The 19,656-nt window shown below is 44.1% G+C and overlaps 1 protein-coding gene across 3 annotated transcripts; it reads right to left on the bottom strand.

The window, feature by feature from the left end:
• Positions 1–314: 314 nt before the first annotated feature.
• LOC115676701 (transcription factor BIM1) lies at positions 315–5,881 on the bottom strand. 3 transcript variants are annotated; one of them, XM_030599665.2, is made up of 11 exons: positions 5,805–5,881; positions 5,551–5,637; positions 3,788–4,168; positions 3,569–3,671; positions 3,344–3,477; positions 3,050–3,158; positions 2,741–2,810; positions 2,557–2,652; positions 1,803–2,251; positions 809–938; positions 315–689 (listed from the first exon to the last, which is right to left on the bottom strand). In XM_030599665.2, the coding sequence occupies exons 1-11, from the start codon at positions 5,842–5,844 to the stop codon at positions 594–596; spliced, it is 1,695 nt and encodes a 564-aa protein (XP_030455525.1). In that variant the 5' UTR covers positions 5,845–5,881; the 3' UTR covers positions 315–593. The 3 variants fall into 3 exon arrangements, 2 of the variants coding, with proteins under 2 accessions (XP_030455525.1, XP_030455526.1); XR_008818242.1 differs by lacking the exon at positions 315–689 and adding an exon at positions 1,472–1,543 and having other exon boundaries at positions 906–938; positions 5,805–5,874; XM_030599666.2 differs by lacking the exons at positions 5,551–5,637; positions 5,805–5,881 and adding an exon at positions 4,303–4,510.
• Positions 5,882–19,656: the final 13,775 nt, after the last annotated feature.

Genomic DNA, 19,656 nt, shown 5'->3' with positions numbered 1-19,656 from the left:
AAAGTCGAACCAAGTAAATTACGCAAGCAAGGACCAGAAATCATTCTCAAGCCAACGGGATTGTGAAGGATTAGCGAAAATCCTCGGTGCATAATCATATCACGGACACCAACCAAATACAATGCTTAAATACCAGTACAACAAGGCTCGAGGTCACCTGCTAACTTTTGTATGCAAGAAGATTGTGGTGTAGCCCTAAATTATTCGAGTGGCATCTTACGCTATAAGAAAAGCAAAGCAAAGCAAGACAAGCTACTGCATGCAACATAAGTACACATTACGAATGCCTGATGATGACAAATCGAGGACGCGGGTAGAGTCTCCAAATCAGTGAGAATTGATTTATGATTAAATATTACAAGTAAGTCCGACCCCCCGGAAAAAAAAATAAGAAAGAGAAATATCACAAGTAATACATGCCTGAAAGTTATGTGCATTCAAACAAACTAAAGACAATGTACAATGGTCTCAACTGGATAGCTTATTTAGCCAGGAGAAGATTGGATGAACCCTATATGTAAGAAAATTTAACCCAAAAAAAAATTTGAATAAATCATAGTACAAAAAGAATATCTGGATGATTGTTATGCTACCTAGCTTTTCCCCGTCTTTAGCTTCTTCAGGGCCAGATCTGCATTCTCGCCTGTAGCTCGAGGCCGTGTGATTCCTTGATTTCTAGCTTCAGTATCCTGCATTATACACAGATTTAAGGTCATTCTTCGATGCTGCAAGTTATGTAGACACATATTTACTTAGGTCGACCCAAAATAAAGAAGAAACACGACGACCGAGGAAACTAGGGAAGTACCTTAGGAATAGATGAAGAGGAGGCGTTTCTACCATTTGCCTGCTTCCCTAGCTCAATTTGCACCGAGATGCTGGCCTGTGACAAATCTACCCCAGAATTTTGCAATGCTTGAGTTAATGTATTCAGCAACCTGTTACAGATAAATCTCATATTATCCAACAATTCGCCAAACAATTCTAAAAGATAGCAGAGAAAGGCCTGATAACTCGATCACAAGTAGTGGACAGAGTGCAAGACTCGTCACCTCACACTGTAAATGAAGCAACCATCAACCGGGAATCAATCTAGTACATTGCATGAACAGATTAATGTGTGGTTTGCTTCCCCTGAACATTTGTTAAGGAGTGCCTCGCCGGCACAGGCTAAGCAATCAAAGAAGGAAAGTTTGCAATTGTCAATACATTGCTTTTTTCATGCTATGCCAGATCAATGCTTTGGAATATTAAGTATGCTTAAAAAAATGTCATGGGGGCACTCATTAACAAGACACCTATGAATAATGCAGATAAAAGAAAATGGAACAGTCTAAAACATGATAGTTCTTCATATAGAAAAATAGTTTCGACACCTAGTTTCAGATTCATCTGCCAGTTGCGATAAGCCAGATCAGACCGACACTAAGAAAAACAAGATGCGGACGCAATATTGGTTGAAAATACTCGCCCTGTAAAAGTCCTCGGTGTGGCAAATGTGGTCTTGCCTTTGCTCTCAGAGCAGAAACTCTATAAAAAGTTCCTGTTTGTAGCAAGTGTGAGACAGTTCTCTACCAACAAATGCAATGTACCGCAATGATTTGCTACAAATTACAATGCAACAGAGCACAAAAAATGCTGCACATCTGGTCCTAAATATTTGAGAATAGTTTTGAACAGATATGAAAAAATGCTCAAAAACAGTTTATTGCCAAAAATAAATAATTGCGACAAAAAAAACCAGTAATACAACTTTTTGCTGTATAAATCTGAACAAAAGAACTTGAAAAATTTATGCTTACCCTTGAGAGTAAACATTTGAGATACTTATTGTACCGCCTTCGATGGTCAGCTTCTCTTCGTTCAGTTTATTGGTTGAAGCAGAGCACTCGTTAGTCAATGATTTGATTCTACTAATCTGTGTTAGCGGTTGGGATGCGTTGTTGTCCAAATTAGGATCCCCTCGTGCCACTGCACCACTACCCCTGACACAATTCGAGATGTTCGGCTGAAGAGACATTGGAAATGGAACTGCTCTATTTGTCATTCCAGGGTGGGGCTCCACAGATTTGAAAGCATTAGCAGATCCCATCTCAGGTTCAAGAGGGTTGTTCGCACTCCTGAAAATGGCTGGGGCCATGGCAATATTGTTCTCATCAACTTTTGCCGCAAGGACCAAAGCAGGACCGGACCCGCTATTGATGTTTCCAGATTGATCAACATAATCATCCGTCAGCCTCTGGCCATTTCTCTGTTCAAGGAAATTGAGTGAGACGGATAGTAGTCACAGATGCTAAATGAATATATCAATGTCATGATCTCAGAAAAGCAATCATCGGTGAGGTCATTAGTGAGGTGACCACCCGACTGGTATGACCAGCGTTGGGGGATGCCTCTGATATCCAAACAGAAGCCCCTAATGCTTATCCAACAAGAAATTTTCACTCTATTGCCACTATAAGGAAATGGCTGACAAAATTTATGGAACAATTATTCATCCATAACACGCAATTCCCCATGCAGAGAGAAGACAGATGAATGAGAGAAGGGAATTACCAGCGGCATGATTTTTGCCGGTTCTTGGCTCCATCCTTGAAATGAACCTTCATAATTAGTTACCTTTTCCTGTAGATACTGTATGTACTCGATAACCTGTGAAAAAGCAGTTCCTTCATCAGTTCAAGATTATAAGGTTTATTCTAAGAAAGAAGGAAAATAAGGGAAATGAATGCCCAAGTACCTCCAATAAAAATGATGCCTTATCTCTCTTTTGGTCGCTGTTTGGGATGAGAGACCTCAACATCTGAAACCTGCAGCAGGAGGTCTACATATCAAATACATGATAGGATATTATATGCAGTACAAAAGTGGTGTGATCCATGGAATTCCACAGGATGAAATGTGAATAGACAGTGTCGACTAGCCAGTAAATTGCTTATCTAAGGGATAATGCTGCGTGAAAATGTGGTTACCCATACAATCAGACGCATTAGGATGAAATTGTTTGATCTTAGAGGGGAAGACAGAGATTGAGCGACCCTCAACTCACCTGTCATTTATTTTGCTCCGCCTCCGCTGCTCAGTTGCAGAATGTTTGGAACGAGGTGTGCTGGCCTTCTGATCACTAATCTTTCCGTCAACTTTCACCCTCAACTCTCCTGCACCAACTCAAAACTTTCCTCATCAGAAAACGTTGGAATTTAGATGAGATCATCCTTTTCTGCGATATATAGAAACAGCTAAAGATGCACATAATTAAGGAAAATTAACAACGGGATATAACATTAGATCGACTAGTTTTTAGATAACAATTCCATAAAGACAAATGTGACCTTAAAATTACCTTCAGGAATAGGGGAAGTCTCTTTCTTGAGCACAAACTCTGCATCATCGTCGTCCAATTCTTCTTCCTGATTGCTCCCACTCTTGGCTGATCTTATCATATCCATAAAGCTTTTATTTTTGGCCCCTGATGGCCTATAAAATGAAAAGGTCATCCTCAGTATCGACCTAATCTGATATATAATAGTGAAGCGACCAGATAGAAAGAGAGAGAATAGCCACTGACTGAGAGGAAGAGAGTGAACTGAACGAATTCCGGTGATTGTTATTGGAAGATGAGTGCGACGGCCGCTCCGATGCGGCCCACGGCCCCAGTTTCACCTCCGCCTCTGTCAAATTCAGAGCCAACCAAAAGAAATAAAATAAAATAAAAAAACCATTCAGTTTTTCACGTTTTCTCATAAACAGGGGTACTTCACACGCACAGAACAACTGATTTACCTACCTCGTACAGAGGCAGAAGGCACATTCTCCTTCCCTGTCTTTCCCTTCTTGGCTGCAGATTCATCCCAAAGCGTGAACCCGCTGTTAGTATAAGAACTGCAGTTGGAGTTCTCATCCGTCCGGTCAGTGCTACTTGCCTGAGCCACCGTGAAAATGGCCGCCTCAGGTTTCGGCAGGTTTTGATTATTGAAAAACGAAATGTGGCTGATGCTGTAAGTCCCGATCCCTCCAGGAAGGACGTGTTCCACCGAATGCTGCGGCGGCAGCGCCGGCGCTGGGGGAGCCGGAGGTGGTGGTCTCTCGAGGGACGAAGATATGTCGCTCGTGGCCTCTTCCTTGGCGCTCGTCTTCCCCAAGAAGTCGTGGGTTTTCAGGAAGTTGTCTGCACACAGAAAGAATAAACCAGATCAGGCTCTAGATCACGTGATCCAAGATTTCTCTCAGCTGTCAGATTGATGATTCGAGCAATCTGCACAGGACAAGATTGAAGAAGGGTCAACGTAATTTGAAGTGAACCGTGCCGGATCGCCATCTTGATGGCTCTCACGCGACAGTGCTTGGAGTCTAGATCCAAGACGGGTTCTTCCTGGAGAACAGAGAGGACGAGGAATTCTTGCTGTTCAGCAACAGCTTTAGTGGGGCCTTGGTTTCAGTCGACAAGTGACGCAATTCCGGACAAATTATTGTCCAATATTCCCTCAACCACCGTCCATGCGTTGGGTCGTGATATTAACGTCCGGATGATGCTGTCGCTCGTTCCCGAAACCCGCCCAGGACAAAACACACGGAAGAGGGAAAAAGGGTCGATACCCATGAACGCACGCCGGCTCATGTGAAACATGTGCGTTGCTCGAAAAAGTCAGTCATGGGATCGACCCGAGACCGTGCCTTCCTTACGTAACTCAAAAGGCACCACACACACGCACAGTACACGCGCGCGCGCGCACCTAACCGTAACAGATCCACGCATCGCTTGACTGCTCGCAAAAATTCTAACTTTGCTGCCGCTTCCCTCGCGGGACGATGAGGATGGAAAGTAAGAAACAGGAGGAGGAAGTCGGGGGGGGGGGGGGGGGGGGACGCGGTGGATTCGAGAGTCCCGAGGTCTCTGGCTGATCCGACCAGAACCAACGTGACGCAGGTTTATGCAGGGCACGGCACAGCAACTGCGCGCCGGGCCCCGTGCCTCGTGCCCCGTGCCCCCACCACCCGCCGGCCCTCGTGCGATGTCAAATCGACCCGTCGGATTCAACTCGGGACCCACCACCACCACCACCCCTCCTCCCTTCCTTCCTTCCTCCCTCCCCCATCATCTGATGTCCGGATTCTCCTCTTCTTGTTTCTTGCTTTTCTTGATTTTTTGCTTTTCGGCTTCGGCAAAAGCCCCCCCCCCCCCCCCCCCCCCGAGACCCGGCCCCGCCCGAATTCGTGGCCCAGATCCGCGACGCTCACCTCATCACGTGCACGCACTAACCTCGATCGTTCCCCCGCCCCCATTAATTTACAGATATCTCTCTCTCTCTCTCTACCCCATTAAAGGCACGATCGTTACCAAATCCGCAGGGACGACCCACCAGCGTTTTGCTCTTTCTTTTTTCTCTATTTCGCTTGCTTTATTCTCGGGATCTAAAAACTAGATTTTTTGCAATGAATGAACAGGGGGAGGAGCGAGATACCCTTTTCATTAATTGGCCGAATCGATGTTATTTTTGGGATAAAAAAGGATAGATTTTTTTTAGCGAGAGAGGATGGAGAGTGTGTTACCTTGAGAAGAAGGAGGCGGTCTTGGATCTTGGTGGTGGAGGGTTGAATGGCTGCACAGCGACAGAAAGTCGTGCGTTGCTTTCCTCCCTGCAAGAACCGGCTTCGATTTCATCGTCGCTCGTGTGTTTTTTCTCGGACTCTTTCTCGAACTCGGACAAAAAGAAACAAAAGGAAAGAAAACCAAGAAACGGACCCGACAGCATCAATCTGCAGCCGCGAACGCCAGAGCAGATGATGCGTATAGATTGTCATACCTTCTGTTCCGAATGGACGAGGTTGAGGGAGCTCCATCATGCAAAACCTCAGACGACCAAAACTCGACTGAATTACGGGAGCGAAGAGCTGAATTCTTCGCGAACCGGCGAGCTCTCGAACAAAAGCTCCGCGAGAGTTCCCGAGCTCGAAGCGAAATTCCGAAAGCTGGACTCGAAATCACCCGCAGCCCTCCGCAGATCTGCGCCCCGAAAGTAAAATGCAGATTCGTTCGGAGATGGCTTCCCGCCTCCGATCTCAACCCGAATCCGCTCGGCCGGGTCGCTTCGGTTCCAAGCGACCTCTCTCCTGATCGGCGCCCGCCTCTCGAGAAAACCGCTCCCCGGAAAATCTCGTCGCCGCCGGAGAACTTCAGCCCGGAGAATTCCCCACGAATCTGGCCACCGGGAACGAAACCAAACGAAACCAAACGAAACGCGACGCTCAGCAAAATCCGAAGCTGCACACAGAGAAAGAAACACCAGGAAAGCATAATTCGGAAACGGGTCAGCCCCAAAACAAGGCCACGATCTCTTCCTCTACACGGCTCGAGACCGAAGCATAATTCAACAGCAAGAAACGCAGGAAACGAACAACAACAAGAACAAGAACAAGAACCTCAGGCGATCCGAGCTGCCGTCGCCGGAGGAGAACCGAACCGAACCGAATCCAATCCCAATTCAGCTCAGTAGCAGAGCTCGGAGATTCAACGCGACAGCGAAGGGCTCACACTTTCACTCCTCTCTCTTCTCTCTTCTCTTCTCTCTCGTCTGTGAGGGAAGCCATAGCTGGAGATCTTTTATACAGTTCATTTGTAGCGTTTCCTGCATTGCTTTCCGGTGCGTCTCTTTTTGCTCCATTTTTATCCATTTCTTTTTAATTTTTTTTTCCGCTCTTCTCCCCTTTTCCACCCCCTCCCCGTAAATGATGATGATTATAAATAATTTTATTGGAGGGTGGTTTTCCGTTCGGGCGGGCGAGGACGGCGTTCCTCCTCGACGCCGTTTGCGTCGCGGGCGGGGCTTAACGGCGTTAAGGGGGGCTTGACTGACCGGAGGGGGGGTGGTTCAGAACATTTTATTTAGGGATAAGTGCATTCAAAGTCCTAAAACTTGTAACGAAAGTGCAATTGAGTCCTAAAACTTTCGAAAAGTACAAGCAAGTCCTAAAACTTATCACGAAAGTGCACTTGAGTCCTAAAACTTTAAAAAAGTGCAAACAAGTCCCAAAACTTGTCACGAAAGTGCAAATGAAATTGGTTCAATCAAGTCATTCCATTGATTGTACTTTTTGAAAGTTTTAGGACTTGTTTGTCACAAAATCAATCAAGTCCTTCCATTGATTGTACTTTTTGAAAGCTTTAAGACTTGTTTGCACTTTTGTGACAAATTTTAGGACTTGTTTGCACTTTCGTGATAAGTTTTAAGACTTATTTGCACTTTTTGAAAATTTTAGGACTCGAGTGCACTTTTATGACAAGTTTTAGGACTTGTTTGCACTTTTTGAAAGTTTTAGGACTCAATTGCACTTTTGTGACAAATTTTAGGACTTCTAGTGCACTTATCCCTTTTATTTAATACCCGATAAAAATTCAGATTTTAGGAATCGATCAAATTAAAGAGAACTTCGTTCCGAATTGCCCCCATTGGCACTTAGGAAATTTTACCCTTTCCAAAGAAAAGGGAAAACGATACGAATGGTCCACAAACTTCAAACCTCCCCGAAATTTTAATTTGTTCAACGTATTCCTGAACTTTAGCCTAATATGAAATGTCGCCCCGGAACTTTCAATTTATTTAATGTGGCCTCCGAAACTATATGAAAAATGTCCAATATTGTCTCTCGACTTGAATTAACGGAATTGAATCATTGAATATTTTCATATATTCCAGGGACTAACCTGAACATGTACAAAAATCCTAGGGAACACATTCAACAAATTAAAAGTTCGAGAACGACTTGAGCTAAAGTTTAGGGATTACATTAAACAAATTAAAAATTCAAGGATCAAGTTACATATCATGCTTGAATTCACGGACTATTTACATTATTATCCCTTTTAATAAATCGATTGTCTTCGAATTATATGCACAATCGGTGTCGTGAAAATTGAATTATTCCGAATTAATATTGCTTAACAAAGTGTCAGACGGTAGTGGTTAACGGAGGGGGTTCGAATTAAAAAAACCGGCGCCGCTAGGGGGAAGCTCGGTACGGCATGCGAGTCACGGAATTCAATGATTTATTAGGGTCGTTGTTAATTTTTTTTTATATTATATTATTTAATTATTTAATTTGTTTTGTGGGGGGGTGATTAAATTAGTGTTTGGTGGCGATCCCGATGCTAATCGTAGTTTACTTCCCCCAAGGACTGATGCTATTCTCTTTATCTCGGAACATATTGTTCACCATCAATTAATTAATTATTTATTTATTTTTAAATTTTTGTTCTTTCAATGCACTTGTAGTGACTTTGCCAAGTGTCCACTTGGGTTTAAGATAAGTCAATGCGTAAAAATTGCAATAATCGTATGTTGAAACTTCAATTTTTTTGGCGGTTCGAATTTTTGTACTTTTTAAATGTTATCCGGTGGTTAATCCATCTCTATTTACAAATCGAGCCGTCGCCGTCGCTACGCTCCATGGCTCGAAAGGTTGTGCCTCTTCTTCAAGCCCCCCCCCCCCCCCCTCACTCCTCGCCATGACCAGATTTGGGCCGGTGGCGGAGCTTAGCAACAACGACCGGGCCCACTGGCGTTGCTCATCGGGGAGAAAGAGATGAAGGGAGGGATGCTATTCGAAAGAGGGAAAGAAAGAAGCTAAACGAAGATTTTATCGCCGAAGATGATTGAAATTATGTATCGTATTTTGCTAATCCGACGGAGTAGATTGAACAATTTAAAGCCCTTCGAAGTCGAATTTTTCGATTTTAAACAACCTTTTTCTGTGTCCTAAACCTTAAACGGGGTCGGCCCGGAAATGTGAAATTCCCAAATGGTCCAAGCAGAGTTAACCAATTTTCCACAATCTTGTAAGAAGGAAAAATGGAGTACCCATATTGCCCTTGTTGAAATTATTGCACACAGGACAGTCCCTAGTCCTTCGCTCCCCTGGCTCACCAGTAAATTGCAATGTGACAAAAGCACCAAGCAGTTGTGATCATGGACTTTCAAGTACCAACGGCAAAATTAAAGTTTAGGAGTGGCCCGACGTGTCGATCGACTACTTGTCATATCACGTGCCGTCAATTGGAGTCGATTTCCATCTCGATTTTTCTTGATTTCTCTTTAGCTTCCGACGGTACAGAGTGACGTTGACGCCCGTGTCGCACGTATCAGATGATGTCGCTCCCCAAGGGAATGGTCGGCTTGACAGGTCGCTGCGAGAGGGAGAAACGTGATCGGGATTATACAATAAGCAATATTGGAATTAGACATGTAAATGCTCGATTGGTCCTTTTACACGTTCTGCTTCTTTATTTCGAGTGGTTTATGACGTTGTTGGCTCTCTTTTTTTTTTTCGATCAAATAACGCAACTAGTCTCCGGGCGGTAGCTTGACTCGCATTATAAACCGCTCTGCCCACTGAAAACCCATAAGATTTCACATCGACAGGCCTGTCATTCTAGCTCGATCAATGTACACACGTCACCACCAACGGATGTCTAACTTACAAGCCACCAAAGCTCCGCTCACAATAAGACAGACTCCAATTAAAACGCGGATGCTCTGGCTGCCTAAAAACCCACGAAACACCTCAAGAGCTTCACAAGCTAGTCGACACGACACTTTCGGACCGCACACCGATCAGCAAGATTCGGACTCCCGACATCGAGCTCCCGAAGCCGGAAAACCCTCCGGCACCCCTCAAGGGTTTTCAAGAAAAGAGGCGCGTCGCCGCCACCTCTTTTACTAGCGAGCTCACCACCTGCATTTGATTTTGCCACCGGCGGTTGCTGCCATGCCATGCCACGCCACTGTGAAAACTTTTTCAAGAAAAGGGCGTGGCCGTCACGGGATGGCGTTTGACATTTCGACAGCTTTACCCGGTTGACCTTACCATGGTTTTCCCCGTCCATATTGGCTCCTGAATAAAGAAAGGAGGGGCGAAGGGGATTTAAAGATTAATAGAGGGAGGGTTGGTTTCAAAGACAGGGCAGGGCAGGGATGGAAGCAGACGACTTACACACCTGATGATTAGCGGGCACAGATCCCGATTTTGCTCGCTTTAACCCAACCCCGCCCATCATCATTTAATACGTTTTCGAGCGGTAAAACTGGGGGCAGAGGATGTTGGTGGCGCAGGAGGAAACCTCACGTGATCATCTCCCTGTCTCGGGGTGTTGTTTTCGAGGGGAGGAAGTGCTCTTTCTTTTCCTTTTCCTCTTCTTCCTCTTCTTTTCTTTTGTTGTTGTTCTTGGTTTGGGTCGTGTCGTGTTTGTGTTGTGTTTTTGAGCTGTAACCGGAAAGTGCGGAGCTTCTTCTCAATTTACCCCATTTTTGCCTTTCCTCTTCCCATGTGCCTCCTCCTCGTTCTCTCTCACCTCGACTGAGAAAGAAAGGCCAAAAATCTATTGAACCTCATGTCACGGCATCGTGAAAGGAGGGTGTTTTACGTGCCGAATGTACCGCCGCCGCGCGGGGGCGGGTTCGCCGCCGCTTTATGTGCCGTGAATCTCGTTCTGCCCGAGGACATGCCGGCGTTTCATGCATTTCGCCTTTCGATCGGCCGGCGACGCCACGCACGTCGTTGACACGTGATGCGTCCGTAACATGGAATACGTTATCCATGGCTCTTGACCTCCTCATGTAGCTGTACCAATTCAGTACGATGAGCAAACACGTCGTCGTGGGTATCGTATGATTGCTCAACCGGTATCCTTTATTGATCTTCATCCATTGTAGGTTACCTTAGAATCCATCATTGATCTTTATTCATTGCAGGTTACCTATTGTTTGGTAAATCATCAAAAGGTTTAGGACTAAATTTGTATAATTGAAAGGTTTAGGACCGAGCTAGCCGCCGTACAATAGGTTTAGGACTTTTTGGATAATTATCCCGATAATCTAATAAACTACTCGACACGAGAGAAGAGCCGGTCTATTGCAAACCGCTCAAGTGTCCCCATTAACTGCTTAACAGATGATCTCGACATAATTAACGACGAAATCCATTCGATTGTCTTATGGTGTTTACCGAGCTTTCTAGAATTGCAAAAGAAAATTCTTCTGATTATTAACGTTCGATCCACCTTTCATATATTTGTTGAACAAATTATATTTCTGAAGCTTCGATCAATGCTAAATTATGTCGTTTGTAATCACGCCTTTGTGTCCATTTTAAAATTTAATCCTTGCGAGCATCCACATGAAGAAGGTAGACCATTTGGCCGGTGTGCTCTATTATTGATCAAAGCGAATAAGAACATATATTGAAGAGATAAATATAATATATATTAGGCGGTACTTAAATTAAACGAAGAAAGAAAGAACAAGAAAATAAAATATTGCTAAATTGAATAATTGTGTCACACTAGAGAGGACCAAAAACATAAAATACCCATTTTTCGTTTTCGCGATCATCTGTCGTTTTCCAATTTTCTATCTATTTATTTATTTATTTATTGTTATTGTTATTATTATTATTATTATTAGTATTATTATTATTATGTTGGGTAAGATAGAATGCATCGCACATGCGAGCCATGGCGTTGCGAACTCTCACGCCCTATGCTAATCAAATCACCATTCCACGTTCCCCTCCACCTTGTGCTTCCACCTTCTTTTGCTCCTCTTTTTTTTTTTCTTTATTATTTTTATGAACCCCTTTTCAAAATTTAATTATTATTGCCAAATTAATAAAATAAACTTCTTGATTAATTAATAAATCCCTTTGCACTATGCTTGAACGTGTTGATATTATTTCTTTTTTGTGGGGGTGGGGCTCCGGCAATCATGGCGAGCATTCACACCTTGCGGTGTGTGGACAGAACGGAACAGCTCGGTAGGATCCGACTACACTTTCATGTTGTTTCGTGGGTTTTTTTATTATTTCGTCTTTGTTTTCAAGGACAATTACGCGAATAGTCCACGAACTTTAATTCGATGTGTAATATCATCTTTAGACTTTTAATTTGCACGATGTGATCTTTGAACATAGGCTTGATCTTTTAGTATGTTCAATGCGGTTCCTGCATTGTTGGCAAATATTCAATTCAGTCCCCGAACTATTGATGAATGTTCAATGCAGTCCTTCTGCTTACGTTTGTTTCATATAGTTTGAGAACTATATTGAACATTTACTAATAGTTCAAAGATCAAGTTAGACAAATTAAAAGTTTATGGACGATATTACACACCGGGCCAAAATTTGGGGATCTCATTGGATAAAGTAAAAGTTCAGGGACGAGACGACATTGCACAATTGAATCAAAGTTCAAAAACCATTTGTGTCATTTTCTCTTATTTTGGCGCATAAATGGTCTGTCTTAAGCCGTGAATATTCCTTTTATTTTTCTCTTGTATTAATGGATTCACTCTCTCGTTAAATTCTTTTTGCTTTTATGTGGTTAATTATATTGAATCTCGAGACACACGGTGAACAATATTATTAGAATACTTGATAATTAAATTGCGTTTTCATCGAACAGCTTAACCTTTTGAAACAGTTGGCAATGATCTCATGAAATCTTGATTGGCAGCGGTCTTGTAATATCTTTTATGATGTCAAAGCATAAGGTCCCGAGTTCTGAGCCTTCCATATCCCTTATTGGCCTCCTTATTATATTTGTCCACGCTCATTATCAAACTGCAGTGTAGCTGATACACGAGGGAGAATGTTAGGATTTATATATATTAAACTACGCTTTCATCTAACGGGTTAAACTTTAGAACAGTTGGCGTCAATCCCATAAAATCTTTCAAATATTTTATTTTAGTACAACGGAGATTGAATTCCAGACCCACGAAGTAGATCGTCGATCGAATGAATCGGGTAAAATATGGGTTAGAGTTTCATCGAAATTTGACTTACGATTTAATGTCGATTGAGTTGGAAATTAAAGCTGCACGACAATAATAGTAACTTCCCCTCGCAAGACATGAGATGGGTGTGATTACTAAATGAGTTTCGCCTTGTGATCAGGAGTGAGTATGGTTTCATGGTAGAACCTAGAACCTGAGAACTAGACCGAAGGGAACCTGTCCGGTTCCAGATTTCAAGGTATGCAGGGTAGGTTCTAGATTCCAAAAATTAGGAAACCTGTTTTGACGAGTAAATTACAGGTTCTAAATAGGTGAAACCTAGAATCTAGAATAAGTTTTTTTTATTTTTCTTGGTCCATGTGTTCGCACGATCCTGCGTTATTTCCTGGTGTTCGATAATGAGCGTATAATCCGAAACTACTAGTCCGAGCTTCCATTTTATGACTGAAACTTTTACTTTATTAATATTTCATATTCTTTGTATGCCTGAATATAAGTCATGGTAAGTGAACTGTAAGAGTAAGTGGTCGCCATTAAAGGTTATGATTCATTACGATTGTTCAATTAATAATACAGGTAGAACCTGGATAGATCCTGGAACTTTTACGATTGTTCAAGTAATTTCCGTCTAAAAATTCTCATGGACAATAAAAATGCTATTCGCCGATTCATTTTCGTGAGCGATACCGAACGATCATTCTCGGGGAAAAAATAATTATTTTTCGCGAGAGGAACGCGCCCGTGATTCGGACACACACGGGGGGACACGGGACGCTATGAACGAATAGGGTAGAGAGAGAGAGAGAGATGCCTCGGGAGTCAATCATTAGATTATAATATCCGCTGCGGAAGGGAAAGCAAAGGGAGGAGTGGGGAATAACAAAACAGCGGGCGAACGAAGCTCGAGAGGCACGTGACCAGTGATGGGTGGGGGATCCGACGGTTGGTGATGAAACGTCAGAAAGGGGATGAACGGTCGCTGTCGCGTCTTGTCACGGAGGGGGTCGGGGGGATGCGATGCGGGAGGGAAGGGGAAGCCCAGCGTGGGGCCCGCGGGGTCACGTGCGAAAAGGAACGAAAAGCGGGGGGACTTCGCCTTGATGGGCCAACCCCACCCCTATTGAGGTACGTGGGGGGGTGGGGTGGGCCCCACGGTTACATCAAAAACCCCGTTTTCGTTTTCAACGTCAATTATCTCTCTCTCTCTCCCTCTTGCGTTGTCAAAAAACCCCGTTTCCCGTTCGCTTGACATATCCATTCTTCCGGGACGAACGTGTATTTAACTCCGTTGTTGGTGTTTCGTTGGTCCTCCTTATTTTTTTGAATTTGGCTTTGTTTTACAGTATTCTGGGCTTTGTTCTGTTTCGATTTGCTATGTCACGAGGTCCGTGTACTTTCTTTTTATGTATCGTTTCGAGCAATGAATACAAATATCTCTCTCTTGCATTGTCCAAGTGGTTTTTGAATTTTTAATCCGATATTCGATACGACTCGCGATCTTTTAAACATTTTCGTATAATTTAGGTACTACATTGAACATTTACTGATAGTTCGGGAAATTTCATCGAACAAATTGATAGCCTAGGGATAACATCGCACGTTGGGTTGAAATTCGGGAGACCGTGTTGCATGAAATTAAAAGTTCAGGAACGATATTACACATTCGACCAAAGCTCGGAGACCATTTGTTTGTGCAAATACCCCTCTTTTCTTTGGTACGGGTAAAATCCTAAATTGGTTAGAAGCACAATCACGATTGATTTGCAAAATTGATTCTCGGTAATATGGCGGACTGCAGATGACCGGCATGCAATACCCTGATAAATGTTCGAAATCGGCGCATCATTTGATCTGAGACTATATTCAACGTATCAAGAGACGAAAGCCCTTGCCGCTCGAATCGAGATCTTCACGACATGTCGAGGGACATCCGTGCGAGCAATATAAGCTTCTTAATTACACAAAACACGATTACGAAATGAGCTGTCGATGCCACTATTGTATTCGAATCATGCATGCACTTATCCATTTACATCCCCCCCGTTCCCAAAAAGCTTTGAGGACGCAATAATGATGGTGAGCTTGATCCTTACACAAAAATAATTGAAACGGTACGTCGTCCAACTAAATAAAATCTTTAGCTTTACAACAATATACTTTGCTCAAGGATTAAACCTTCCTAACTATACCCCACCAAATAATAAACAAGTATTTGAAAAAATTAGTAGATTAATCTATAGATTCCAATGCATGAACATTGGTACCATTGCCTTTTCGATCTTCTCTCTCTCTCTTGTGTTTTTATTTATTTATTTCGTTATTAAATTATTTTGCTCTCTTTCGACGTTAGGAGAGCCGGAAAATCGTTCGGAAAATCAACCCTAATGTAGAAAAAGGGAAAAAAAAACGTAGGGGTCGAATCTTGGTTTGAAAGATTTATTAGCCATTTAAACAAAATTTGCGTTGAGGGAAAGTTAGCTTACGAAATCAAAATTCGAAGCTATGAATCTCTTGATTTCGATGGAGACGGTTCGTTTTTAAACGGGAAAATGATATCAGAAGGGCCGTAACTTTCGAAAGGTGCTCATTTCGATGCCATAACTCTTTAACCGATCGCCTGGCTGTCGTAACGTCTAAAGAAATTTCATTTCGATGCCATAACTTTCTAATCGACCACCTGAGTATCGGGAACTCCAGCACAGCATTAAAATATACGGCACTTGCAATGGAACGGTTTCTAAACATGGCGACACTCAAGTGATCGGCCGAAAAAGTTATGGCATCAGAGCGATGGCTGTACGAAAATTATGTCACTCGCGGTTTTCCCTTCTCCTTATTTTTTAAACGGCCCAAAAAGCAAACCGAAACCCCGAATTTTATCTCGATATATAACGCACAAAAAAAAAATTGGAACTATATGAATGGGGGGAGGGGGACAAGGCAAAGCCCCCCTTCTAGGGGTGAGCAACTTGGACCGCCCAAACCGGGACCGGACCGGATCGGACCGGACCGGACCGACGAGTTTGGTCCGATTCTCGGGACTATCGGTCCGGTTCCCGGTTCCTAAAAGCAGAACCGATTTCCGGGCGGTCCGGTTCCCGGTTCCAAGGGGGAACCGGACCGGACCGGACCGACTATTTAATATATATTTTTGTAATTTTTTTCTTTAAAAAAATTAATAAAATGTGAACTAAACTCTAGGTGAACTTCATTATCATAAATTCATTGATAAAAAATAGTAAAATGTGAATTAAACCCTAAGTGAACTTCATTGACATAAAATAAAAATTAGTAAAATGTAAATCAAACCTTAAGTGTTTGACAAAAAAAAAATCCTAAACTCTAAGTAACCGGTTCCATTGGACCGGACCGGAACCGGACCGGACCGACGATCCGGTCCGGTTCCCGGTCCTAGAACCAACCGGTCCGGTCCGCGGTTCCCAAAATTGGGAACCGGTTTTCTCGGTCCGGTTCCCGGTTCCACCTTGGAACCGGATCGGACCGGGAACCGCTCACCCCTACCCCCTTCCCCAAAAGCAGCGCAAAACCCAGACATCGTGAGGTGTCAAAATATTTTTTTTTTTTGGAATCATAATTCAAAACATTTAAATTAATCTCGCGATTCGATTTAATTTTAAATACGACTTAATCATCGAGGGAGAGTTTCCCGCGGCCTGGACATTCCCTCCTTGAGGAATCCGTTTAGGGATCAGTTAACAAATTGCTAGCTTTCCCCCCTCCCCCCATTATTCTAATCCCCCAAGGTTTTGCGCGTCATTTAGGCCGCGTAATATAAATACTCGTGCTCCGGGCCCCTTTGAATTAATCATTTTTTTATCCTCACGTCTCAATTAATTTAATTTTTGTTTTTGAAATTAAAATCCCGTGTAGGAGCGAATAACGTGACGGGCGGGGGGGACACGTGTCGTGGCGTGCGCGCGACCCGCACCGCGTCACGTGATTAAAAAAGGAGGGGAGAGGGGGAAGGGGGAAGGCCGTCCCGCCTACCGCAGGTCACGTGGCCAACTCACGTGGGCGCGACGCCCGTGGGTCCCGGCCACTCCATTATACGGGGGGGTGGGGGGATCTCCCTTTCCCCCCCTCCATTTTATCCCGTTCGTGGTCCCGGTTTTTTTTGTGTGTGTGTTTTTTTTTTCCCGAGTCCTATTATTTTATTATTAATTTTATGTTTTTGATTGCTTTTAGTTTTCGATAAAATTCGCGGGGCCTGCGAAAAAAAAGCACCGACCTCAACTCGGGTTTTAATTTCGGCACGAGCCTTTCCTTTGTCTCGCAGAAAAAGGCACGCGGCCTTTGGCCCTGGTTCCAATTTGGACCCAATTTTTCCTTTCGTCTCGTAAAAAGGGCATTTTAAAATCGACGTGCGGTTCCATCTGTGCTCGGCCGAAACTTGATAAGAGCTGGATTTGGATTCCAGCTCAAAGTTGGTGCTTCCTTATTGAACAACAAAAGGTCGGGGCAAGAACTGGACCCAATCTTAAGTCGATGCTTTCTCGCGAGACAAAAGAAAAAAATGTTTAGGCGAGAATCGAGACACGAGTTAAAAAGGTTCGTGCTTTTATCGCTAGACGACAAAAAAAAAAGAGAGGCTCCGGGTCGGAACTAAAAATCCGACTTAAAGTTTATGCCTTTTTAAGCGAATTAGGCTGAGATTTTTATATCGCGCACGTTTTGCCGTGCTCAGCGCCGTGAATTCCTCTTCTGTTTTTCTTTTGCTATTCCTTTTCATCTTTTTTCCCCACATATTCCCGGAATTCCAAGACAGAAAGCTGTTGGTGTGTTTCGCCCAAAAAAAAGCCGAAGAAAATTAAATTGGAAGGGCGCAAAAAAAAAAAAAAAAGGAAGGGGGGGGGGGGGAGGAAATAAAAGGAGCAATAATAGCTCGTCGCGGGTCTCGCCAAAAACGGTTAGATGAAAGGAAGGAAGAAAGAACGAACGACGGAAGCAAAAGACGGAATTATCCGCGCACGCGCGGCGCCTGTCGGGACGACATCAACATCCGGAAAAAACAATCAAACCGCGCGCAAAAAAAAAAACAAAAATTAAATAAAACCTAAAAGGGATAAAAAAAAAAACCGAGTAAAAAAAGGGCAAAACGGGAAAGGCCATGTGACTTTGGTTGCGTCGCTCGACGCCATTGACGCGACGGGGTCCCCCACCACCACCACCACGCACCACCACCCCGCACCACGGGAAAGGCCGTCTGCACGTGAGATCGAGATGGATGCGAGGGCCGTGCGGTCGCCCTCGCCTTCGATTCGGATATTTTCCTTTCGGGTTAATACCGCGGAAAAAAATTACAATTTTATGTCCGGTGCGGTGTCGACGTTATGAGTTTTCCCCTTTTTTCGTGTCGCCATAAATTGTGAATTTCGCGCGCAGCGACGCCCGTGCTTTAAGCATTCAAGGCTCTCCGGACTCGTAACCGTATAATCCGAAGATCTTGAATTCCCGTTGCAAAACTTGATATAAATTTGTGATATTTGGCGGCATGAGAATTTTATTTTTAGTCTCGCTGAGCAAAGTTTAAGATTTATTTTTCGTGGTTGGACAGAAGGTACTGTCACACAGGTGCAAATTTAGCGTGTTTTGCTGACGGCCAAAAAAAAAAAAAGAAAACACGGCAAATATATAATTTAGAGCTTTCAGAGGCATTTTGCTTTCCTCTTTTCTTCGCCGGAACATAAGTTCGGCGTCCCTCTCTATCCCGAAAAACTTTTACTGCTCGTTTCAACCAACCAAGCGACGGAGAATTTCGTACTTCCAAGTCGACGTTCCCAGCCGTGCGGTGCGATTAGTTCCTCGGAGGGCGGATTGGGATTAGGGGGTTGCCGGAAATTAGTTCGGGGCAAATGTGTTCACCGGGTACCGTTTCGGGATATTTTTTTTTTTTGCTTCCTTTTGGGTGGGGACGGAAAGTTAATTTATGTATGCTTTCGTGGGGAATAGAAGAGGATGGGAGAGCGAAGAAGGGTGGGGTGGGAAGGGGGGCTTTAATAAAAGACGACAAAACTTGAATGGAGGTGGGAATCGAAGGATAGAGAATAGAGAGAGAAAGAGATAGAGATAGAGAGAGAAAGAGATAAAGGGTCACGTGCACTCATCTCCTGCCACTCTGCTCGCCGGCTCGCGTGCGGTGGGGACCCCCTCCCCTCCCCCCCCCACGCTTTCTCTTCTTTCTTTCTTTATTTTTATTTTTTTTTATTTTTGTTTGGAGGGTTCAGTGGAAATTCCCCCCCCCCCCCCCGATCCGTCCCGTTCCGTTCCGTTCCCTCGCTGACGGCGTTAGTCCCCCGGACTTAACGCCCCCCGTCCAGCGTCTCCGTTTTTTTTTCCCGAACGGATCGTGTCCGTCGGGCAGCGGAGCGCGATTCGACGGCGTCCCGGACCGCGCGCGCGCTGCCGAGCCTGGCTTAGTTACCGCCTCCGGCCGCGGCCTGTCGGGTCGTAGGTTGTTAATTCGGTTAAATCAGGGCAAGTTAAAAGGCGCGGGGGTAAAAACCGGCGACTGGCTCTATCTTATCGCGCGGAGCTTCTTGGATTATATGACCTATCGGGCGATCTTGTCCTACTTCGTCATCGATATGGTCTAATTGAAATTCCGTGCCGGATTCATCTATCTGTACCGGTAATTGGATCTTGGGTCCTTCGCACCAGACCGCGGGTCAGATGGATGTATCTTTCTGTACCGTCAGGTTCGTTGGCTCGTTGATCTTCTTTTCGGCCGTCCATCGATGTCTCTTTGCACGGCGAGAAAGTCGAGTTCGGATGAATTGAAGTCTCGATCCAAGGACCACCCCGCTAAAGTCTCGTGGATCGGGTATGGCGCGAGTTGAAATCACCATTTGTT

Source organism: Syzygium oleosum, unplaced genomic scaffold (assembly GCF_021117445.2).
Source record: "Syzygium oleosum isolate NSW1041296 unplaced genomic scaffold, Sole_v2.1 Sole_v2.17, whole genome shotgun sequence".
Taxonomy (NCBI): domain Eukaryota; kingdom Viridiplantae; phylum Streptophyta; class Magnoliopsida; order Myrtales; family Myrtaceae; genus Syzygium; species Syzygium oleosum.
The sequence above is the reverse complement of the archived record's forward strand: the minus strand, read 5'-3'. Positions and strand labels throughout refer to the sequence as shown.

What these genes read in the sequence shown, in the direction of transcription:
- LOC115676701 (XM_030599665.2), bottom strand. Translation starts at nt 5,844, where the DNA reads ATGATGGAGCTCCCTCAACCTCGTCCATTCGGAACAGAAG. An exon ending in TCGTCCATTCGGAACAGAAG is followed by an intron (nt 5,638 to 5,804) that starts GTATGACAATCT and finishes CGGTTCTTGCAG; the next exon opens with GGAGGAAAGCAACGCACGAC. An exon ending in TCAAATGTTTACTCTCAAGG is followed by an intron (nt 939 to 1,802) that starts GTAAGCATAAAT and finishes TATCTGTAACAG; the next exon opens with GTTGCTGAATACATTAACTC.